The sequence below is a fragment of the Anoplopoma fimbria genome, chromosome 2, assembly GCF_027596085.1.
Source record: "Anoplopoma fimbria isolate UVic2021 breed Golden Eagle Sablefish chromosome 2, Afim_UVic_2022, whole genome shotgun sequence".
Taxonomy (NCBI): Eukaryota; Metazoa; Chordata; class Actinopteri; order Perciformes; family Anoplopomatidae; genus Anoplopoma; species Anoplopoma fimbria.
The window spans coordinates 29,033,257-29,056,404 of record NC_072450.1 but is presented as its reverse complement, the minus strand read 5'-3'; the positions used below and the strand labels follow the sequence as shown (position 1 = coordinate 29,056,404).

Sequence of the window (23,148 nt, the reverse complement as noted above, 5' to 3'; positions counted from 1 at the left end):
ACGTGTCATGCTAATGCAGTACCTCTGAACCCACGCACATTCAGAAAAACAAACAAAATAATCATACAACGTCTGGCTGCAATCTGTCCCATCAGTTCCTTTGGTCTGGCAAACCGAGATAGAAGGATGAATAGCGCACGCACGCACGCACACATATCTATGATAAGTGTGGATGCAATTCCGATTCCATGGGTCTCTCGTGTAACAGCAAGCAAGTGAACACATGACAGCCACAGCACCTGCCCCTGCCTCTGAAGATAAGGAGGGCATAATAAGTGTGTCCGCACTTTTAGCCCACACACACACACACACACGCATTTTCGCAACACGTATAAAGTAAACAGAGCACCAGAGGGCGAGATGAATACAGAACGGAGGAGAGTCATTCAAAGCGGAGAGTGGGATGCAGATGAGACGCCTACACCGGACTGTTCGAGAGCGCGAGAGAGAGATAGAGAGAGAGAGATAGAGAGAGGATGAAATGGAATGCCAGAATGATGGTGCTAAAAGGGAATACCAATCAATTTAACTATTCATATGTTGTGTAGACATAATTAATGAAATCTCTCTCAGAGCTAAAGAAATGAAATAAGAAACTTTGTGTCCACCGGAAACTTCTCTCTCTCTCTCTCTCTCTCTCTCTCTCTCTCTCTCTCCCACTCTGAGCTTTTATAAAGGGAACTTTTGTGCCTTTGCAGCAGCACAGACCGTGTGATTGATAATGTTTTTCGACCTTGCTCTCACTTTACTCTGGTTCTAATGTTGATTGTGTTGATTACTTCCTCACTTCACTTAATAGATTCCATGCCCTCGAGAAGTCCAGAATCTCCTGTCAACATACAAACATCTGTGATCTCCAACAGTCCAATATTTGGTGTTTTTCAATAGCATGTTTTGCTCCCTAAAAAGGTCATTTTCTGTTAATATCTTAAAATAATGTTCTTTTCAGTAAGTGAGTATATTGAAAATTTACCTCAAACTGAACTACAGTGAATCAAAGTAGAGAAGGACTCAGCACACCATGGTTATGAAAACAAGCCCGGAAAAATGATAAAACATCTCTTGTCAGCATTGCACGGTGTGTTATACAGCTTTTACAGATTCTAAGTTATAATCATCAAAACTCTTTTTGATACCATGAAGGGGTGGTTGGTAACATGTATGGTTATGGTTGACTGATGATTTCAAACTTAAATGACATGTTAGCATGGTGAAGCCTGTTTTAAGCAAGTTTATATTAACAAACTGCTTCACTTTACAGTGCAAAACAGCATCAACACACTCTTATTAGAAAGATATCTTACTTTAAATTGTCATATAAGCACTACCTGACTACAGTCTTAATGCTCAAGGCTAACTTTAGTTGCCCTGAAGCTTGAAACAAGACTGCAAAAGCCCTAGACAAACCAGACCGGAGTTTATTCAGTCCTATCATTGCAGTACCACACATGAAAATGACTTATGCTAGGTTTGTCCACGACGTCCCATCAAAGCCCATAGAGATAATGCTAATAATGATAATGATGATAAATAAAAAACAAAAGCAAGGCAAGATAACAACAGAAAGACAGTGAGGCCCAACAAAGGCTGGACAAATTAAAGTCAAGTAAACGCTGATTAAACTGTACAATAGATGAAACAATAAAAAACAATTGATACAACAGTAACAAACAAAAACATTTGAATAAAATAAAGATAATCATAATGATAACAATAATAAATGAAATCCGTAAAAGGATGACATAACATGAAAGCCAGTCTGTAAAAAAGGGTTTTTAAGAAGTGATTTAAAAGAGATTACTCATTCTGTTACTTATATAGCACTCACAGAGTATATGGATACAGAGTATAATATGTATTCCCCTTAAAGAACAAAAAAGGATCCTTTTAAGATAAGAAATGTAAAGCTCTAAGCAATTAGAATTGGCTCTTTTTCAAATAACAATGTCATACTAAAAAGCAGAACTCTTATATCATGTTGTTTGGAACTAAATATATGCTTGATTCATCGGATGATTGGCTTTACTGATGCGTGTCCACTTCATGATGTGAAAGATTAACACATCTGGGACTTTGGACTGACTTAGAATTGACGTACTCACGCTCACACATGTATGCAGGGGGATCTTTAAGATTGTTGGTTTTCCACTACAAAAGATGTTCACTAGAAAGAGAGACCAATCTTGGGTTGAATGCAGTGCTGAAGGACACTTCGACGTGTAGACTGACTCACTGGATGTAGACTGTGGGTATAAGCTCACCGTTGGCCGTGTGTTTCATGCGGCTTTCTCCTCCCCTTCCCCTTTCTTTTGTGCCAGGGCACTATTGTTGCATCCTGTGCTAAGCACCACCAATGACGATTTGCGATTGGTTTAGACAAATTCACTATACCAGAATGTTAATGGGTGCGGCCATTCCTTTCTTTATAATTGACACAGCGCTGTGGAGATAGATCTAACAATGCGTGTAAACAGGTGGAACCAGGGATTGAACCACCCATACGATCAAAATGTAAAATCATCAGTTAAAAAAAGAGCCATCTAACAGCAGGGCAAGAATATGTAAAATGAGACCAAACAGGTGAAACACTGTTATCTTATGAACTTCACGTGGGGTGTCACCATATAGTTTACTTCAGCCATCTGTGTGTTTGTGCCACTAACTTGGGGCGTATACGTATACGGTCCATGTATGTATCGATAGTTTATTTATAGGAATAAATCCAAACCTTCATTGGTCCTCTCATGTTGGACTGACTGGATGGTCACTATGGTTACTCACTTTCACCCCAACAAGTGGTATTGCAATACAAGACTGGACTGGGCTAGCTGGTTAGCATGCTGATTACAGTACATATCTCTGCAACACAATACATAGACATCTTCAACAAAACGTCATTATTGTTATCTTGTTTTTAAACTAAAACTCTTACCAGAACTTGCACATTTTACCTTTTAAATTTGGGCAAAAGAACCGTCCAGCACATCAATAACCTTTGGACTCTTCTGCGTCCTGGTTAATGGTCAACACCCCATGTTCTGTAATGGCTTCATTACCGAATCGGCTTAAGTATTTGTTCTACCTTTGTGATTTTAAAATGCTTTTGCAAGTTTGTCTCCTTAAAATCCAGAGAAGGCTTGACCGTACTGACAACTTCTGTTCATCTCAAACTTAAAAAGATGGACATATAGACCTCAAGTACCGTCATTAACAGCTGACTGACTGTGTGCGTTATCCTCACGTCTGGTTGCAGGTTTGATCCGTCTGCGCTCCAGCCCGCCCCCTCACCTCCAGGGCGTGGAATACGTCCTCAATGTAACAGCGACGGACGACAACGCCTCAGGCGGACCTCAGGCCTTGTCGTCCACGGCCCAGGTCATAGTGGGGGTGGACGACGTGAATAACAACAAGCCTGTCTTTGAGAAGGTAAGACAGGCAATGGTGCACTTGCATCATTAAACCTTGTTTCGTCTTGCTCGTTATCTACTTGTGTTTGAAACAGTGTTGCAGTGTACGCCCTCCTGGTTGCCATGCCATTTGAAGCTCGGTTTTCTGGTCTCCTTAATACATCTCAATGACTTCTCACTCAGTCCTTTTCTGCACGAGCTCTATTTTTCCTGTCTCTATCCATCCCGTGTAACTCTCCTCCATCACTCTTGTGGCTCCCTCTCTTTGTCTGTCTGCGTCCTCTATTTATTAGCCTCTATCTCTCCTCTCTGGAGGAGCGATTAGCCGGCCTGACCCTCGTCTCTCTCCTACATCATCTCTGCCTTTTAATTAAAGCTTTGAGGGATGTGCGAGAAATCCCGACAGGCCCGCTCTGGAAGCGCTACGTCTCCACCCTTTTTTTTTCTAGTCATGTCTCAATTTTAAATGAGGTGACTTTTCAAGCCCCCCTGTGGTATCGCAAGCCAAGATTAGGAGTGCCGGCTTTCTGAGTAAACCCCACTCACTCTCTTGGGGGAGACTGGGCGCCAAGTGTTTCCCTTTCGGCTTCACCGAGTAGCAGGAAGACACAGAGGGACAGCTGACAAGATGAGAGCCAATGGTTAAGAGAGAAGATGAAGAGAAGAGGGATTCCTGGTCTGCAGCGTTTCATGTGATTTGTATGCTTATGTGTCTCTCTCAGGATCTCCTGCTGGCATCATACTCCAAGGCTGTGATTCATTTGTTTGTTTCTGTGGGCAGGATTCTGATTGTAACAGACAAATAAACCCTGAACTCTGAACACAAAAAAAAAACCACATAACTGAAGATGAAAAACAAAGAGTGAAGCACATACAAAAATATGAAGGAAGAAAAACAACCCAAAAGAAAGCTCTGGACAAACACGGCTTTTTTATTAATGTGTCTTTGGTCAAAAATGGACAAAGAAACTAAGGGGAAAAAGGCAGGAACAGGAAATTGAGAAGATTCGGAGTGTTGGTTCGAGTTAGTGAAGACGTCTGACGTAATTTTGGTGTTTCCTCTGTCGCTGGCAGCCAGCAGCAGGACACTGAAGCAGCAAGGCCCTTAATCTTGTTTTGAAATCCTATATAAAGGACTGTAGCCTCTCTGGAACTCAGACCTGGATCAGCGGACCAAGACAGAAGGGGCAAAAGTCACACACTGAGAGGTAGAAATACAGGGAAGCAAGATCTGTTGTGTAAAGCCAGATCCAGCCTTTTACCAGCGGCATAGATACCAGACTACAGACACAAACAGACTTTTATTAACCTCTAATACCCCTGTCTGGTCACAGGGGTATTCATATACACTTATATTTTTCTTGAAGCAAAATGTAGTAGGTATTAATACTAGACAATAGTAGATTTCTAATAAGGGTCAGACACTACTGATCCACAGAGAATATCAGAGCCTTCATCAGGGTCATTACACAACACGAAACAATCCCAGTGGGTTGTATGCTTTGAGGTTACAGGATTAAAATTAGGGCCAAAGAGAGCTAGTATCAAATTGGTTCTTTTAGTCCGCCGGTACCTTGGGATGTTGGAATCAGTATTGGAACAGAAAAAAGTTGGACCGCAAACTCCTTTGCTCCTCATCTTCTCTAAGGTGAACCCACTCACCCTGCGAAGCAAAATAATATCAACTTCTTCTCTCTGCGTTTTCCTCATTCGATAAACAATTGAGGGTAGGAACTTTGATTATCTGGTCATCCAGAGCTTTTCCATCAAACCCAGCTCCTTCTTTGGTACGACGGTCTGGGACATCGTCCACATTGCTGCCACCGAAGCGACCTCACTCATGAGCAAGACCCCCAAAAACTCAAACTCCAGTGAAGTATATGGTCTTGGGCTTGGAGGCGCTGACTGTCATCCCAACTGCTACACAGCTGCAAACCATCCAAGCGCACGCTAAAAGTCACGGTCTGATGAAGCCAGCCAAAAGCACATCATCTGCAAAAAGTAGAGATGCAATCTTAAGTTCACCAAACCAGACGATCTCTGTTCCGCGGCTGTTCCAAGACATGATGTCCATGCAAATCAGAGAATTGGTGACCAGGCACATCAATCACAGCACCTCCCTGTGTTTAGACTTATGGTTGTGTTTGTTCGGTATGTGACAGGTCTACACACCTGGGTTGTTTTCACATTGCCTGAGCATTTGTGAACCCTCTGTTGAATTGCATGTGTGAATGCCTGCATTCAAAAACCTGCACATCTTCACCTAAGTCCCTCCGTATTCTGTTGCTTTAAAGCAAAATATCAAACTCCAAAAGCTTCTTATGAATACGGATGGAAGGGTTGAAGGGGGGGGAAGCAATGTAAATTATTGTTCCATGATAAAAGAATAGAGGACAAGGTAGAGGAGAATATTGGTGAGAAGCAGGAAGTGAGGGAAAATAAAAAGAGTTCCACTGTCATTAGTGAGACGTCAAAGCAAGACATCAAGCAACAGTACCGAGGGATTCCTTCCCTTCCACTGTCGGCACATGAGCGTCAGCACTCCAGTGAGACAGGGAGAAAAAAAAACCTAGAGAGGGAAAGATGAGAGACCAGAGAGAGGGAGGGGTAGGGGGAGTGGGCGAAACCCAGGCAGCGTGTAAATGGGGATAATAAAGCTCTCTGTGTGTCTGACAAGTTCACTGATTGACAAAATCTTTAAGAACCCAAACACGGAGCAGCTACCTTGCATTTCTACAAGAACTGCAGGGGCCTAATGAATCTTTGTGAGGACTCAAAGAATGAATGTGGTAACACCACGTAGAGCGTATGGTTAATGTTTTAGGGATCAATTTAACATTTCTAGACGTCCTGGGAATCACTCTTTTTCTACAGAATACCTTATGTCTAAACGGGACAGCAGATTTAATCAAGAATTCTCAATGTCATTGTTTCACGTGGTGCATATCTATAGCAGCAAGGTTCTTATCTTTTGAGATGGAAACAACACAACACCAATTATATAAAATCTGATTTCCAGCGTACTTTCTTACCGGTTTTGGCATGTGCAAGCACACGTGAGGGATTTGACGTGTTGTTTTGTGATTTTTAGGAAAGGAACGTTGTTTCTTGGATTTTCAATTGTAATGCTAGGGCCTCTGTACCACACTTGTTTAATGCCTCTCTATGTCTGAGCCATTTGTCAAACCCCACTCTGCTTCATTCACTCTGTTATATTATTTCAATTAAATATTAAGCCATGCGGCTGAACTGTAAACTGACATTTTAGCAAGAAAAGTAATTGCAAGAAACTGCTACAGTATAAATTGTTGATTGAGTTATATTACTGAGTTATATTACTGAATAGTTCAAGATCATAGTTAAGGACAATTGCATGGTAACAGTTGCAAGGGGAGGTTGGCACAATTTGAAGATAGAACCTTTTTTTCAGTGCATATGGTAATCCTTAGTAAAAAAGAAAAAATGCCACATGCACTCTCAGGGTTTTTCTATTTCCAACGTTCAAAGGAAGATATTTTAATTTGAAATAATTCTGGGTAAATCCCAGTAATTTATTTAAGTGGAATTTGACTCTAAAGGAGCATAATCTTTCAATGCATGCATTGCAGGTGCAAACCATATATGTACAAAGGTCCATATGTTGGTTTTTATTCTCTTTGTCTAACACATACATAGTATATATACTTATGCCTGTGAAACAATATTGTAAAAATATTGGGTTGTTTACCTTCTACATTCCTGTTGTAGTAATATGAGCAGCTCTTTGTGCATTAAATTATTCATTAAAACAATAACAAAAGGTTTTACTCAGCTGACAGAAATGTACCTGCTTCATGTCATAATTCTTTCCAAATGCAGCTATTTGCTGGTACACAGCTGAAGGCTTACTGTGAAGTGTGGCGCCCCGCTTCCAATAAAAAAAGGACTTGTTTTGGACAGCGCTAACAAAGCGGATGTCCAAAGATCAGCAGATTTCATGTTTACCAAAGCACAGTGAGCACATCCTCACAGCTATTGAGCTCCGTTGCTAATACCCATCACTCCAGTGGGTGCTGGGATAAGCTTCAAGACCCCTGAACCCACCACCACTATCCACATTCTACAGGCAAATGTAACAAATCAATGAATAGAAATGGTGCAGGACCCAGGCTTCCTACTTTATTTTCTTCATCAACCTGTCCTTTTAAAATGAATAGCGTTCCACCTCCCACATACTTCTATATTACAGTTTTGATAGAACAGAGCACTGGTCCAAGTTTCTCCACATTCTCATTGCTGTGATCTTCTTTTCCCTCCTCAGTGTCAGCAGTACCGAGAGAGCACGTCAGTCCTGGAGAACCAGCCAGCGGGGACGTTCGTTCTGCAGGTTCACGCCGTGGATGCTGACGAGGGCACCAATGGCAGGGTCACATACGGCTTCATGCACAAAGACTCCACTGTGCCCGCATTCAGTATCCACCCAGACACCGGTACTCTCTCTCACACACACACACACACACACACACACACACACACACACACACACACACACACACACACACACACACACACACACACACACACTCCTTTTTTAATACAAAACTGAATTAAAGGTACAGTAGTTGTCATTTTGCAGCTAAAATAAAGGATTCTAACTCAGAGCTTCAAGACTTTAGTGGTAAAAAAAATTTCACTTAAAATGTTTTTGAAACATATTATTTCTCATTGTATTCTTGGGTTTAAAATGTTTTGGGCTTTAAAACAATCAGCCTGGGCCAAATTAAATCTTCATGAAATGTGCTGCTCAGTGTGATAATCAAAGAATATTGACAGAATGAAAAAGTTCATAATAAAAACAACTTGATGACACATTGATACATACTCACTGCAAAACAAATAATATATTTGATAAACGGCTGTGTAAAAGTTTTACACAGTAAGTTGAAATAATTCAATAATTCTGTCTATGATTTATCAAAATCATTGTTATACCTTTCTTGGGAATTTATTATTATTATCTATTGTATTTTAGCAGAGGCCATGGACAAATGTTTTTTGTGATCTCCTTGCAGAAGTCTGAAACATCATGTTGTGTCCCAAATAGATACTTCTATCCACCTACAGTACGCTCTATATACTATACGTGATGTGATATTGCTTTTGCAGTTGGTATACAATAAATTTACATAATTAACTATGTTACCAAATTGAAATTGTGAAATACTGTTGGATGTCTATAAAAAAAATATTTAGGCAACTGTATTGGTGACAACAATCCCAAGGCAAAAAAACAGCAGCAGGGAGCCTTGGCCAAAGCCGCTTACTTTCCCATGTGTGTTTGAAAGTTAACTTGTACTGAAGTTTCATGGTCATGTTGAAACATAAAGACTAATAAGTGCCAAACAGCCTATTCCTTTCACCTCGGAAGCAACTGTATTTTAAGCAGGGATACACCAAACGGACTGTTTCCGTCCTGCTACCGATACCTGGGCTTTGAGTATACTTATTGTAAGTCGCTTTGGATAAAAGCGTTTGCCAAATGACTGTACTGTAATGTAATGTAATGTATACCATACAGAGTCCCAATCTGAGAGCAGTGTTTGATTAGTAAGCTGTACGCCTCACTGGACAACATCACCCTTAACTTTGGAATATAAACTATAACAAATAGATATGTAGATATAAATGTACTGAATTGGTATTTGTAGAACAGTGGTACCCGATCCCAGATTGGCCTTTTGTCACCGATACCCAATCCGGCTGTTTGAGTCAAGAGCAGAGCGTTATCAGTATTGGTGCATCTCTAATTTTTAGTGGAGCAGGAAATCTTTTTAATGTTCGAATAATTTGTAAAATACAGAATAAGTATATATATTTTTTTTTGATTTGATGATAATCACTTCAGTTCCCCTTCCTCTTCTGCTCTTCATCTGCTCTACTGTCTTTAAAATGTAGCTTCAAGGCAATCAGAGGAAATCATATTTAGTGTTAAATTGCATATGCTCTGGGGACATGAGACTAAGCGTCATTTGGTACGATTTAGCTGTCTGATCAAACTCGTTATCTCCGTGTCTCCAGGAGTAATTGTGACAGCCAGGAAATTTGATCGTGAACGCCAACGGGAGTATGCAGTGACAGTGACTGCCACCGACCAGGCGGCTGACCCGCTGATTGGCATTTGTCAGCTCAACATCCTGATCCTGGACCAGAACGACAACAGTCCCAAGTTTGAGAACATCCGATATGAGTGTAAGTAGATATTAGTGTAAAAGTGTGAGTGATAGTCACTGAAAGAAATCAACCCACTGTAACTTGCAGTAAGAAAACACAAGCATGTGGACCAAAAACACACAAAAACACACCATAAACTGTAATAAAAGTACTTGTTTATTTGACCCCTTCTATCACCCTGACATCCTCCTATGGATGGTCAAAAACGTCACCAGTTGAGTCCCAGTAATGGAAGAAGAAGCCTCTGGTATCCACATCAGTTGTTTGAATTTTCATAAAACACTTTGTACTAAAATCGGAATCGGAACAGACATCACTGATTGTGTCTCATATTTTGTTATGTCCTACTGTTTTGAAACTTATTTGTGATGCGTCAAAAGCAAACGTAATCCACAACATAGAATTTTTTCTCCTGGTTTCATTGTATGAGAACATGGTTTGCAGGAGACAGGGCTGCTCATTGACATGTTTGTTGTGATGTTATCAAGTTCGGTTGTTTTTGAAGAATGTGTTTCTTATTTAGCTTTTGTTTTATTCGAGTGCAGCATCTTTTTTTCCTAAATGCGTGTAAATGTGTTGTCCATAATTTTTTGTTTCATTTGTTTGTGTTTCCTGAAATGACTGACGAATACGGTATAGAAGGCTTCTCAGAACCACTGAGGCATAAAGCACACCTCTTTTTCTTCCCCTCTAGACTTCCTCCGTGAGGATACAATGATCGGGACCAGTTTCTTGCGGGTGGCGGCTCACGACGATGACTTTGGCACCAACGCAGCCATCATGTACTCCATGTCCAGTGAACAGCCGGAGTATCTCAGGGTCAACCCCCTGACCGGCTGGGTGTTTGTCAACCAGCCCATTTCTCAGGTACACACTAAACTGTATACAAACAGGTAAAGCAGTTATATATAGCAACTGTACGAGCTAATGACATTCTAGCAATTCACTTCAGATTGCAACTAAAACAACATGCCACCTCTCCCTGTACATGGCCCAAAAAAGCCAGTAAATATGCATTCAAGTATTTTATTGCTTTGAATGGGGTTGCTGAAGTCCAGCGGCCAGTAGCAGACTGTCAGCCTGAATATGTGATAGTGTCCTCACTGCCTTTTCTTTGGCATCGGGAGAAATAACACTGCTGATATTTTCCTCATCTCACTGCCTCTAAACCCTTGCTTCACCACCAGCGAGAAAAAAACAATCTAGGTGGGAACATGAACAAGCAATAGAGTGAGATTGCCACGTATTGTGTGCAAAACAAGCCTGTGCCTCAGATGAATGCCACAATGATCAAGCCCCCCCCAACAAAACAACTCACCATCGTCCAATGCCAAGAGGAATGAATGTCTGTATCCTCAGCACCTTGCATCTTACACCACTACAGGGCACCATGCCAGTGTTTTGCCTTGCAGAGAGAATGGTTCGCACTAGAACACATTCACGTTCGAAAGATGCAAAACTTTTCCACTAATGAGTACAACTGCATAAAGTAAAATACACACATTTCTTTCAACCTTGCCAATATGATAATCTTGGTTGGGTTCATTTCTAAGAGCAAATATTGAATTTAAAAAGTCCCAAAAATGTTTTTTTAAATGCAACTCAGATGAAGCTCAACCTGGACAAAACCGAGCTACTGTTCCTCCCGGGGAAGGGTTGCCCGCACCGAGACCTGTCCATCACCATTGATGATGCCGTGGTGATGCCTGTCGTTCTCAGCAAACATTGCATCGGTCACACGCTCCTGCAGATTCCTCCTCTACAACATCAGGAGGATTCGCCCCTTCCTCACTGACGAGACGGCGCAGGTGCTCATCCAGGCTCTGGTCATCTCCCGCCTGGACTACTGCAACTCTCTACTTGCCGGAGCCCCGGCGTCGGCCATCAGACCTCTGGAGCTTGTCCAGAAAGCTGCAGCACGTCTGGTGTTCAATCGCCCCAAGTTCTCCCACACAACTTCCCTTCTCCGTTCTCTACACCGGCTCCCTGTTAGAGCTCGCATCCAGTTTAAGACTCTGGTGCTAGCCTACAGGGCAGTGAAAGGAACAGCTCCTTCCTATCTCCAGGCCACGGTCAAGCCCTACACCCCCGCCCGACCACTTCGCTCTGCTGCCTCGGGGCAACTGGTTGCCCCGTCGCTCAGAGGTCCCTGCGGCCGATCCACCCGGTCACAGCTTTTTTCTGTCCTGGCCCCTCAGTGGTGGAATGAACTCCCCACTGACGTCAGGACAGCAGAGTTGCTGCCCATCTTTCGGCGCAGGCTGAAAACTCACCTCTTCAAGAAGTACTACCCTGAGCCTTCCTCGTAGCACTTATCCTATTCGTATTAGTTTGTAGCACTTATTGTATTCGTATCAGTTCGTTGCACTTATTGTATTCGTATTCGTTTATTGCACTTATCCTATTCGTATTAGTTTGTAGCACTTATTGTATTCGTATTAGTCTGTTGCAATTATTGTTTTCGTAGTAATTTGCCTCTGCACTATACTTTTGCTCTGGCTTATGCTTTAAGATGCTTGTTTAAGAAAGGAGATGCACTTATGACTTCTGGTGACTAGTAGTTCTCTTGAATACCTATGTTGAATACACTTCCTGTAAGTCGCTTTGGATAAAAGCGTCTGCTAAATGACTGTAATGTAATGTTAAAAAAGTGTCTTTATGAAAATCTCATGATTTTGAAATAACTTTAAAGGGGCAGAATTTGCAAATGACCTTCATCACATGTTGCATGAAGAGGAAGGCCATGAACAAAATTGAAATCTTGTTTTCCAGCATACGCCAGTTAACCCATACTGGGAGCACTGATCTTTTCTTTAGTTACTCAAACAGATGGTTTTCCTTGATTGCAGTGGCTGAAGCTAATTGTTCTTGTAAGGGTTACAAACACTGCTGCTCCAGAGTTGGCCATGCAAATCAGTTAAATTATCTGTTTTGTTTTTACCCAAATGCAGCGGTGCACAGAAGTATAGAAAACAGATTGCTTGCAGAAACCTGTGTGATCTAGTTTCACAATGTTTATCTATAAGGAAGCTTGAACTATCACTGTGTCAAACTGATCTGCAACACAAGAACACACCATCAAGTGATCATCCCTCACCCTCTTTTCACCACAGAGGACCTACATCACCAGGGAAATCGTGGCCACTGACGGTGGGAACAGGAGCAGTTCGGTGGAGCTGGCGGTCACCATCACTAACGTGAAGAACCAGCCTCCACAGTGGGACAAAGACAGCTACAGCATGGTCATACCAGAAAACACCGTCCGAGACACACCCATCGTGGTACGTTGGGGCGGGGGTGTGGTAGTTGACAGTCTGAGGAAGCAGATGCAAAAACATGTGTGTGTGCATTTCTATGTGCCCGTTTTTAACACGTCTAAACAGGCTAGGCATTGGTATTCATATAGCATCTTATAAACAAAGGATAGAGAATCAGGCTCATCTGGAGTTGATCAAGGCTCTTAACCCCAGCTGGGAAAGCAACACTGAAGAAACAGTGAAGGAATGAATAAAAAAATACAGCTAAATTAAAAACGCAATAAAAAAGTAAGATGTATTAAAGTAGGATAAAAGACAAAGCAATACTAATAAAGCAAAAATAGAATTATAGTGCAGCTACTCTGCTGCAGTGTTATACCAAATTCAATAACAGAAAGAACTATGGAATAGATAAATTAATTACTCGAAGGCAAAGGACAAAAAAAACACTGGTGTTTGCATGCAGATACATTTTTAGGCTCCAGTCAGGAACACTCTTGTCATAGATTTAACCATTTATTGCAACAAATGGAAATACAGTTATGCTCTTAAAAAAAGCTCACCGGATCGCCAAGCAGCATGCAAAGCCGAAACAGCGAGCACAACACCCTGTGGGTGTACACAAGTGGCCCCAAAGCAAGACATTGAATACTATTTCAACCTTGCCGCTATGCATGTTGAACTAGAAAGTTGGAGGGGGCAGAACTGGGATGTGTAGCAGCATTGGTTGAGCAGGGATCAGTGAGGAGGGATTCATATTTAAATAGGCCGCCTTGTAGAGATCATGGGCTGTAATTGGTGCACGACCGATTAGGAAAAAAAAAATCAATTGTAGTTCTTCCTCTCCTCCAACTACGTCACTGTCACATCAATTGACGGCGCAAAATGCAGGAAGAACACACTGAGAAATGTAATCTTTCAATGGACTACATTTACTGTCAACACTGATTATACAATCCACGTAAAAGGTGGCAAATCTTCCCTTTAAGCACATTTGATTTTAAATATCGAGCGTTCAGTAAATCCAAGTAATTCATCAGCAACAAAAGAGTAATTGTGTTACACATGTGTGGGATGAGCTACAGGTTTAGGAACCGCATCTATAGAAAAATGCAGACATTCAGAAACGGCCTTAATTCCATTGATAAATCTGCATTACATGTGCCGTTATGATGTATCCTGTCAAGTGCATTTTACAAAGGCATTGCCTTTTACTGCCACTACACTGTTTCAACTAATTAACAGAATTTTCCAAGGATCTCTTGAAAGCAATTAAGTCCATTAAAGTTGCTGATGAATATTTCAAACCGAGAGATGGAAATGAAAAGACAGGAGAGTACTTTACATGAGAATGCGTGTGTGTGTGTGTGAACATGTTACTTTGTGTGTGTGTGAGGTGCACTGATAGTGCGAGGGGGAAAGAGACAGAGTGCGTTCCCCACAGTACACTGTATTAATCGAAACGGTAGTGCAGTGTTGATTTGGCTTTTGTGCAAAGCTGCAATGACTCTCGGTGGGTCGTAACAGCCCTACCATGGAAACTTGAGCTTTTTATGGCCGGAATCAGCACACGCACTAGTCGGGCATGTGTGTCAGTTCTGCATGCCTGATGGGGTGTCTCATTATTGTAAATGCTACGCATCGCAGGTTGAATGTATGTACAGCCAGGTCACCCATAAGGAAGCCACATCACGTCCGAGATGGCATTCATTGATTTTAATTGGGGTGTATATGGGATCAGCTGTGAAAGACCTCTCCTTAATTAGTTTATGGAGAATGCAGAATGAAGAACAGGGTTAGTGTTTCCCTTTGATCCCCCAGGATTTCAGCGCTTGATTGTCATCTCGTCCAACAGTTTAGGACTGACTGCCTTAATATTTTAGTGTTCATTATCATGCTATAAAACACATCATTTTCTGCCATTCACAATGCGCACTTTAATTAAAGCTCAGCAGCTGCTGCCCTTGTTTCTGTTCCTGTCCTAGGATCATTGCCAGCATTCAGCATTCTTTCCAGCTCTCCAAATTGATAATTGGAAACATGTAAAATTTCTGTCAATTGCCGTTTTGAATATTTGGTTCACCAGAAAGTGACTTCATTTATTCCAAAAGTGAGAAAATGAGAAGTAATTTCCCTTCTCACATGATCAAGTTTTCTTCAATTATTGGATAAGATGACTAATAGGAAACACAGTATCTGTCATTTATATGTCATGTTACATCATGCCCTCTACAACAACTGGTTCTAGTCCATTATTAAAAGTGCCACAGTGGTATGCAGGTTAAATGAGCCAGATATCTTATTGTATTGAAATGTGACCTTGAATCCCCTTCTTTGTTCCAAACAGAACATCAAAGCCACCTCCCCTCTGGGGGACCCCAGGGTGACCTACAACCTGGAGGACGGCATGGTCCCCGAGACCAACATGCCAGTCCGCTTCTACTTGACCCCCAACCGAGAGGACGGTTCTGCCTCCATCCTTGTGGCGGAGCCCCTGGACTACGAGACCACCAGGAACTTCATGCTGCGGGTTCGAGCTCAGAATGTTGCCGCTGTACCATTGGCGGCCTTCACCACGGTTTATATCAATGTCACAGGTGAGCCTTTTTGAGTTGTATTCGTTTTATTTTAAGCTGTTTTACCGATCCTCAAAAGTCATTCATTCCTCCACCATACGTTACCATTCGTTGTCTCCTAGCACTAATGTGTTCCTGTGTAATAGTTCGGCTTTTCATGTGCATTATGTTTGCACACAGTAACTTTACCTAACACTTAATGCTGTTCCATGATAACATTTAACATAGCATTATTTTTATTTCATTAATAAATGTGAAATCAAAGGTTCTCACATTAACGGTACATTCTACTTTATACTAAAGTGTATACTCGAATCAAGAGGATGTAGGTGATTTACTCTCTTAAATACAGTGATAGGTGATAAGAAAGAAGACAGTGTTGTGAAGAAAAGTCAAAGACACACAAAATGTATTTTGGATGAACACAGAAATGATTGAGAAGAGACAGAAAAGTTTGGAATGACAGATGAACATTGATTAATTGATACAAACAAGTATTTAATGTTTCATTATTTTAATGAAGTAAAAGGTTTAGTGATAAAGGCCACTGACCAGCTGTATGACTGTTTACGGTTGCAAGAACAGACGACGAGTTGATGATTATTTTGACGGCTGAGCTACAGCTAATGGAGGAAGAGAAAAGATTTCCCCGTTTAAATCACAAGATGGGCTTAATGGACTTTTAAGAATATAAATAACAAAAACAAGGGCAGCATCAGCCTCCATGTTTATTCAAAGACTGAATGCAGGACCCTTTTAAGGACTAGCCGTTCATATTTTACAGAAGTGCATTCCCAGAGCATGTGACTGACACATTATTCATTTTCAGCCTTATCACCTAATGTGTTTTGGTTCGTACTAGATCTATAACAGTTTGTGTATTTTGATTAATTTACATTTAGGAAAAAAAACAAAAATTAATAAATCTTTAACATACAGACATTTTTTGTTGAGCTGTGTGAACTGTCGACGTGCAGATGAAACTTCCGTGGCTAATTTCCAACACCCTGTTGTTGGTTGCACAACGATTGATCTGCGTGTTTGCTGTGCTTAATTGTGGCTTGACAGTGACATCATCACTGCAGTTAGAAACCACGGATGAAACGGATACCTGATGCCTTCAAAGGGCTGTAAAAGGAGTCAGTAGTCTAAAAGAAAAAAGACTTTCAATGTAGTATTTGTAAGTTTCATGACAAACAGAGCTTTATTCTGCCTAGCTGGCAGTAAGGTAATGACAGCTGGTTCAAAAATCTGCTTTATCATGTTGAAGAGTGAAGATTTTGTTGCTGTGACAACAATTAACTAAATTCTTAGACCATCATAAACCACCAACCATGGATGTGTGATGCAGGAGTTGCTCGGTGACATCCCCCGGCCTCTGAATAGAAGGCATTTTCTATTTTATATATGAATTTCATGGAATAGATATGTCCCAAACCGTCCACTCTACGTCAGCGTTGGCCTTGAAGGATTCAGGGCTGATATAAAACAGAGGCCTGTTGAGCCATTTTCAACACATGAAAAATGTGTTCAGGAAAAAGGAAACTCAATAAAATAGTCTACAGCAGCTGAGTCTATACAATATACAGTTTGATTCAGACAGAGTGCCAGATCCTGCTCTGGGTTAATGGAATCCCCGGTAGCCTGTTCGAAACCAATTCCAACCTCTCATTGGAAAAAAAATGTCCCAAATTTGCATTGCTGCTGGTATGCATAGTTTTGATGCATACTATTTGCAGCGGAGTATTTCCATGCCTTTTTTTATCCGCCACGCCCCCGGTGTGTAACTGTTTCGTTGAACTCTGTGCTCATTGTAGCTAGGCTTAACTCACCATCAGCACTGCTAAACACGGTGGTGTTTGCTATTCTCTGACCTTGCTCCTCAAAATAACACGGCCTACCCCACATGCCCAAGGCTCCCCTGCATCTAATCCCCTTGTAACGTACACACTCACATGCACACACACCCCATTCCATCAAGTTGGTCTTAATCCAGTGAGAAATAATTAATTCACGCAGACCCTCTCCCTTCTCTTGCTCGTCTCTGTGTTCCTCCTCTTGCTTATCTGTCTTAATAATAAAGCTCTTTGACTCCTCCAGAGGCTGAGGAAGAGAGGGAGGTCTTTAATGGATTTAAGGCCCCATTTTTAATTTATGGATTAAGACATTTGCTCAGAAGAAAGGGAAGGAGAAATGGCACATGAAGCAGCATTAGATGTAATGTGTTGCTCTATTCAAGTCGTTTCTGTAAAGCATTTGATCCTAAATTAACTATGTGAAAATGTGGCTTCTACTTTTCAGGCAAACTTTGGCGCTCATGGCCCATCTCACTGGTTCATGGTACTATCTGCTTCATCTCTCTGAATAATATAACTCTCTGTCTTCTCTCTTGTCATGGCTAAAGGTAACTGCTAACTAGGCTAAGGGACATTTTGTGTCCATTATTATATGGCCTGAATTGGCATGCTTTGACCCTCTTGAAACCAAAAGGGCCAGGAAGAATAACAGCAATAATCAGGATAATCTGGAGGTATATTATGTAACTTTTGTCAGAAAACGACTGGGCACATGTTTACATTTCTTTGTCGAGATGTGTACTTTCATTAACTGTTTCCAACTTTCAAACCCGGAGAAATAGGTCATTTTAATCAAGGTAACAGTGCGTTTCAGTTGGCCACTTGTCGATTTGACTTTTTGGTGCCCAGTACCGTGACGTTGGGGAAATATTGGAACTTCATCGAGGAACAAGCTGAGCGAATGTGTGTCTGTCGCACAACAACAGAAAACAACGCCAAACTGCTTTATTCAGTGTTTTAATGTTTTTTTAATCACGGGGGCCATTTGTTTCGGAGAGGAGGAGACCTCTGTGGATAGTTTGGCGAATCCCAGAAAAAAACCTCCTGAACGCCTAGATCTGAAGTTATCAGAGAAACAAGCGGACCAAACTTTAGTGGCAGCCACTCTAGGAAGTCCGTTGTCCGCCAAACAGTGTCAGTGAAACAAAATACATCTACTGGTAAAAACCTCCTGAGCAATACACTTAAGGAATCCTAACCGGGAGATGCTGACTGCAGTAACAGCAATGACAACTCCCATGATCCCGTGCTACTTCATCGAGTTACCAAACTTGATTTTTTTGCTATTTTCTTGTTAGAGAGAAAAAAAACATATAACGTAAATACATTGATATGTCAGTTGTCAGGGCTACAGTAAATTTGTGGGTTCAATTAATAAGCTGAAGAGGGAGCCACCATGATGCTCATGCTGATCCCTTGCAATGTTCCTGTTTTCAGGATTGATATATCTCATGAAAAAAAAAGTTAAATGTTGAAAACTAGGATGAACTCATATCATGTCCCCTGAGAGACCTTAATGGTTCCTGAATGGGATGTATTTTCACTCCTTTTATTTCAAACGCTGCAAGCTTTCTTCTTCATGTCGGTCCAAAATCTACCCAAGTCCAGGATGCTTCAATGCAACATCATAAGGAGGACTGATCATGACATGAATCCATTGAAAGACCAAAAATTATCATATTGAAAATTTGCCCAGCCCTATTCTGAGGCACGGATTTCCCTACCTGGACAGATATCCCAAATATATTGTATTTTTTCTTTTGTTACTATGATTACAAGGTAAACAGGAGAAATGAGGCTTCACACATATTTGATTTGCCAATGCAGTTCCTTTCGAATGAAGTTTCATTGCATTCTGTCAAAAGGGAGCAGTAGAAGTTTGAGGTAGTAGTAGTAGTAGTAGTAGTAGTAGTAGTAGTAGTAGTAGTAGTAGTAGTAGAAACTAAAGGTTACAAATGGTAGCAATTCAAAATGACAATAATACAAAATTAACGTTCAATAGAAGAAAATACTCAATTTAGTAATAAATTCCAACTACAAATAACCTTTTCAAAATGTGTTCCACACTGCTTCGTCTTCTAAGGTGAATGCTATTCCTTTGTATTGGAGCTGAAGCTGTAGAACCACAAACCCCCATTTTGTTTTGAGCCAGCACTTCTAAAAGCTTCTGTCAGCACTCCTGAAGAGTGTAGTTACATAATACAGAGTTAAACAATGAGAAATATATCAGGTATGTTAAATGTAATTAACAGGATCTATAATTGAATTCCAAAATGCAATAGAGGTCAATGAAGTGCAGACAGATAAATATGCCACTAAACTGCATTTGGCATTACCCAGAAACCATGCATTCTGGTCTAAATGCCACAGGCTTTTGGAAAGAAATTTAGACATATGAACTAAGGGGTGAAGTCATTTGGGATAAGTTGCAAATAAGTGTTATGCAATAATTGAGATATGCTAATTGAACTGCAATAAGCCTTAAATTCTATGCATGAGATGTCAAATGGGGCTAAACAGATTGAAAAGGCTGCAGGGCACTAGACATAATACATATCCTTTGACTATCCAAGATTGTGCTCAAACAAATATTGGGAGCTTTATCACTCTGTCTTTCTATTTGTAAAATAAGAGTTACGTCTTGGCGTATTAATGTTTTTTAAAGAATAACATCTTCTCGTTTATATGTATGCTAATAACAGCCACTTGTTGTTATATGTATGCTAATAACAGCCACTTGTTGTTATATGTATGCTAATAACAGCCACTTGTTGTTAATAAGCAGGTTTGGAGATGGCTAGATGGATGCTTCCAGCCGGCGCTGCTGCCAATTTGGGCTTTGCAAACAGCATATCAATCATCTGAGACGTTTCTACATACAATGTACCACCACACATACAATGCAAAAAAATAAAACCCTAAACACACTCTCTCTTCCTGTTTCCTTCCTTCTCTAGATGTAAATGACAACGTCCCATTTTTCACTTCCTCCATCTACGAGGCGTCAGTCACTGAAGGGGCAGAAACTGGAACTTTGGTTTTCCAGGTTTCAGCCAATGATCTCGACTTGGGTCTCAATGGCAAGGTAAAAACCCTCACGCACACTCACACACACACACACACACACACACACACACACACACACACACACACACACACACACACACACACACACACACACACACACACACACACACACACACACACACACACACACACACACTCTGATGTGTCTTCTGATCAGCACGAACAGTTGAAAGAGATGTTTACTCTGTTCCCTTTGAATACATACACTCAATCATTGCAGTCTCCCTCTGTTTTTGATTATCGTAAACATGTTCTACCTTGCTGTGTAAATTAGCTGTTTAACTGTGTTGTAGCACCTGTCTCTTTGTATAATTTTTTTCTGCCTTAACCCCCCACCGCTCAGATCTCCTACTCCCTGCTGGAGGATCGCAGTGGAGACCACCAGTACTTCCGTATTGATCCAGAGCTGGGGTTCATCTACTCGGAGACTGTGTTTGACCGTGAGACCAAGAGCTCCTACCTTTTGGAGGTTCAGTCTGTGGATGGCTGGGAGTCGGCACGACCCGGCAAACATGGACAGCCCAACTCTGGTAAGTGAGACGGACGTTGAAAAGATCAGCCTGCGACTGAATTGATGGTTGCGTTCTGATTTCACTGTTATTTTTTTGCAGTTTTTCCATTACTGTTACATCTTGCCAAGAAATGTCTCAATAACAGCAATTGAAAAAGCTGTCATGAAATGAGCCAAATTGAACTGTCACTGTGTTATAGCTGTCAGGGGAAAAAAGAAGCTGCAGTACATAGAGGTGGAACACTATGTATTATGATTATAAAACAAAGGTACTAATTCAATTCCCCAAGAGATTGTTACCTGACCTTTATGTGACAATATCTTACAACAAACGTCAGCCTCTTCTGTAGTCCACAAAGTAGGTGGACACCTGAACATCACACCTATAGTGATGTGTTGAACATCTTTATAAACTGCTGCTGGAACAGCTTCTAGGAAAGTTTCCCCACCTGATTCTGGACCTGTCTTTAGGGATTTGCTGCCATTCAGCCACAGTAACATTAGTTTGGTCGGCAGCTGATGTTAGGTGATACAGCTTGGCTTGCACATCGACGTTTTGCTTCGTTCCAAATGTATTGCATGGGGTTGATTTCATGTTCCTTACAAACAAAAAAAACATTTGTGGGCATGTGCACAGTGTCATGAAAGGAAAGATACTTCCCCAAACTGTGGCTAGAGAGCTGTAATAACAACATTGTCTATTAGATCATTGTATGCTGACACATGAAGATTTCCCATAAAACAGCCCCAGATCAGTATTTGTCCCACACCAAAGAGTTGGCTCTGTGCATTCAGCCAGGTAGTGTTCTCCTGACACAATTATGCCAAACCTAGCTTTCCAATAAGTGAAGCATGATCCATCACTGCATCTTAGACATTTGTAGTGCTCAAGAGTCCAGTCACGGTGTGCCTTACACCTGTCCACCCAGTGCTTGCCGTCTCACATGCCTGCACTCAGGATTGTGAGCCACTTCTCAGCCAAGTAAACCCAATGCCATGAGATTGCCCACAAACCACGCTTGTGCTAATGTTTCCTTTGGGGGCAGTTTGGAACTCTGCAGTGAGTCGCTCCGGTTCTGTGAGCTTGCGTGGCCTGCTGCTGAACTCTTGTTGCTCTCAACCTCGGCAAATCTTGCAGAGAACATGATGTCCTTAGACATTGCCATATTACAAGTCCGTGAGCTCTTCAGTTCAACACTATATATTGCAAATGCTTGTAAATAGAGATTGCACTGCTGTATGCTTGAATGTATGCACCCCCTAGCATTGAGGCCACATATTTGAAGGGCTGTCCATCCATCATAATGTATCCAGTAATACTGCAGTCGATTAAGAAAATATATTTTCATTCAGAAGTTGAAGCAATCATATTGAATGTCGTTTCTACCAATGCAACTGCATATAAGGAAAAAATACTGAGCCCTAGTCCAAACATATATAACCAAGGATCATCAAATCAATTTGCGATTTCTTTTGGACCAATACTACAATTGGGATACAGTAAGACATTTTTTTTCTTCTCTAGTGTTCGCTATGCACAAGCAAGAAATCATTATTTTGTATAACCAACACAACATTAGATATAGTCAACACAAAAGGCTGGTCCTTCATGTAGGCCAGACCTACGATAAATTGATCCATGTATTGATATGAATAACATATTTTTAACTCAGCTATTGAATTTTAAAAACCTCCAATCAAAGTAGAATATAATAACTTGTGAATTCACGCCTGGTTCACATGTAACATAATCATCATGACACGGGAACTCTTCTTGGCTCTTGATTAGCCTGCAGCATTTATTCATGGACACAAAAAAAACTTACACTGTACATTTACTTCCACCATTTACTGCCAATTTCCTCTCCGCTCCAATAGCAAACACCAGTCTGCTTTGAGCGCATCCACTTTCTCTCTCTCTCTCTCTCTCTCTCTCTCTCTCTCTCTCTCTCTCTCACTACGCCCACACTCGCACTGAGCTTTTCCTCGAAGAAGCTACTCTACAATGTGACATGCAAACAAGTGGAATGCATCAAAGCTTGCTTCTAATCTCATTCCCATATGTCACATGAAGTGCAGGGCAGCGTTCTGACCTTGTGGTTGGTAAGATTGTGTTGGATTTAAAAAATTTTTTTTAAAAACCCTAGCTTTTGCGATTTAAAAATAACATTCTATTTTAGCGAGATTACGGATGAATGCGATTAACTGCCCCCCCAGGTGAAAAATGTCCAGACTTTTATATTA

The 23,148-nt window shown here is 41.1% G+C and overlaps 1 protein-coding gene across 1 annotated transcript in view; it reads left to right on the top strand.

The window, feature by feature from the left end:
* si:ch211-186j3.6 (neural-cadherin) overlaps positions 1 to 23,148 on the top strand; it is a 238,052-nt gene that overhangs the window by 60,642 nt on the left and 154,262 nt on the right. The window contains 8 exon segments of the mRNA XM_054614523.1: positions 3,254 to 3,426; positions 7,708 to 7,876; positions 9,465 to 9,635; positions 10,312 to 10,484; positions 12,731 to 12,898; positions 15,222 to 15,471; positions 20,264 to 20,391; positions 20,737 to 20,923. Coding sequence (XP_054470498.1) covers positions 3,254 to 3,426; positions 7,708 to 7,876; positions 9,465 to 9,635; positions 10,312 to 10,484; positions 12,731 to 12,898; positions 15,222 to 15,471; positions 20,264 to 20,391; positions 20,737 to 20,923 — 1,419 coding nt within the window.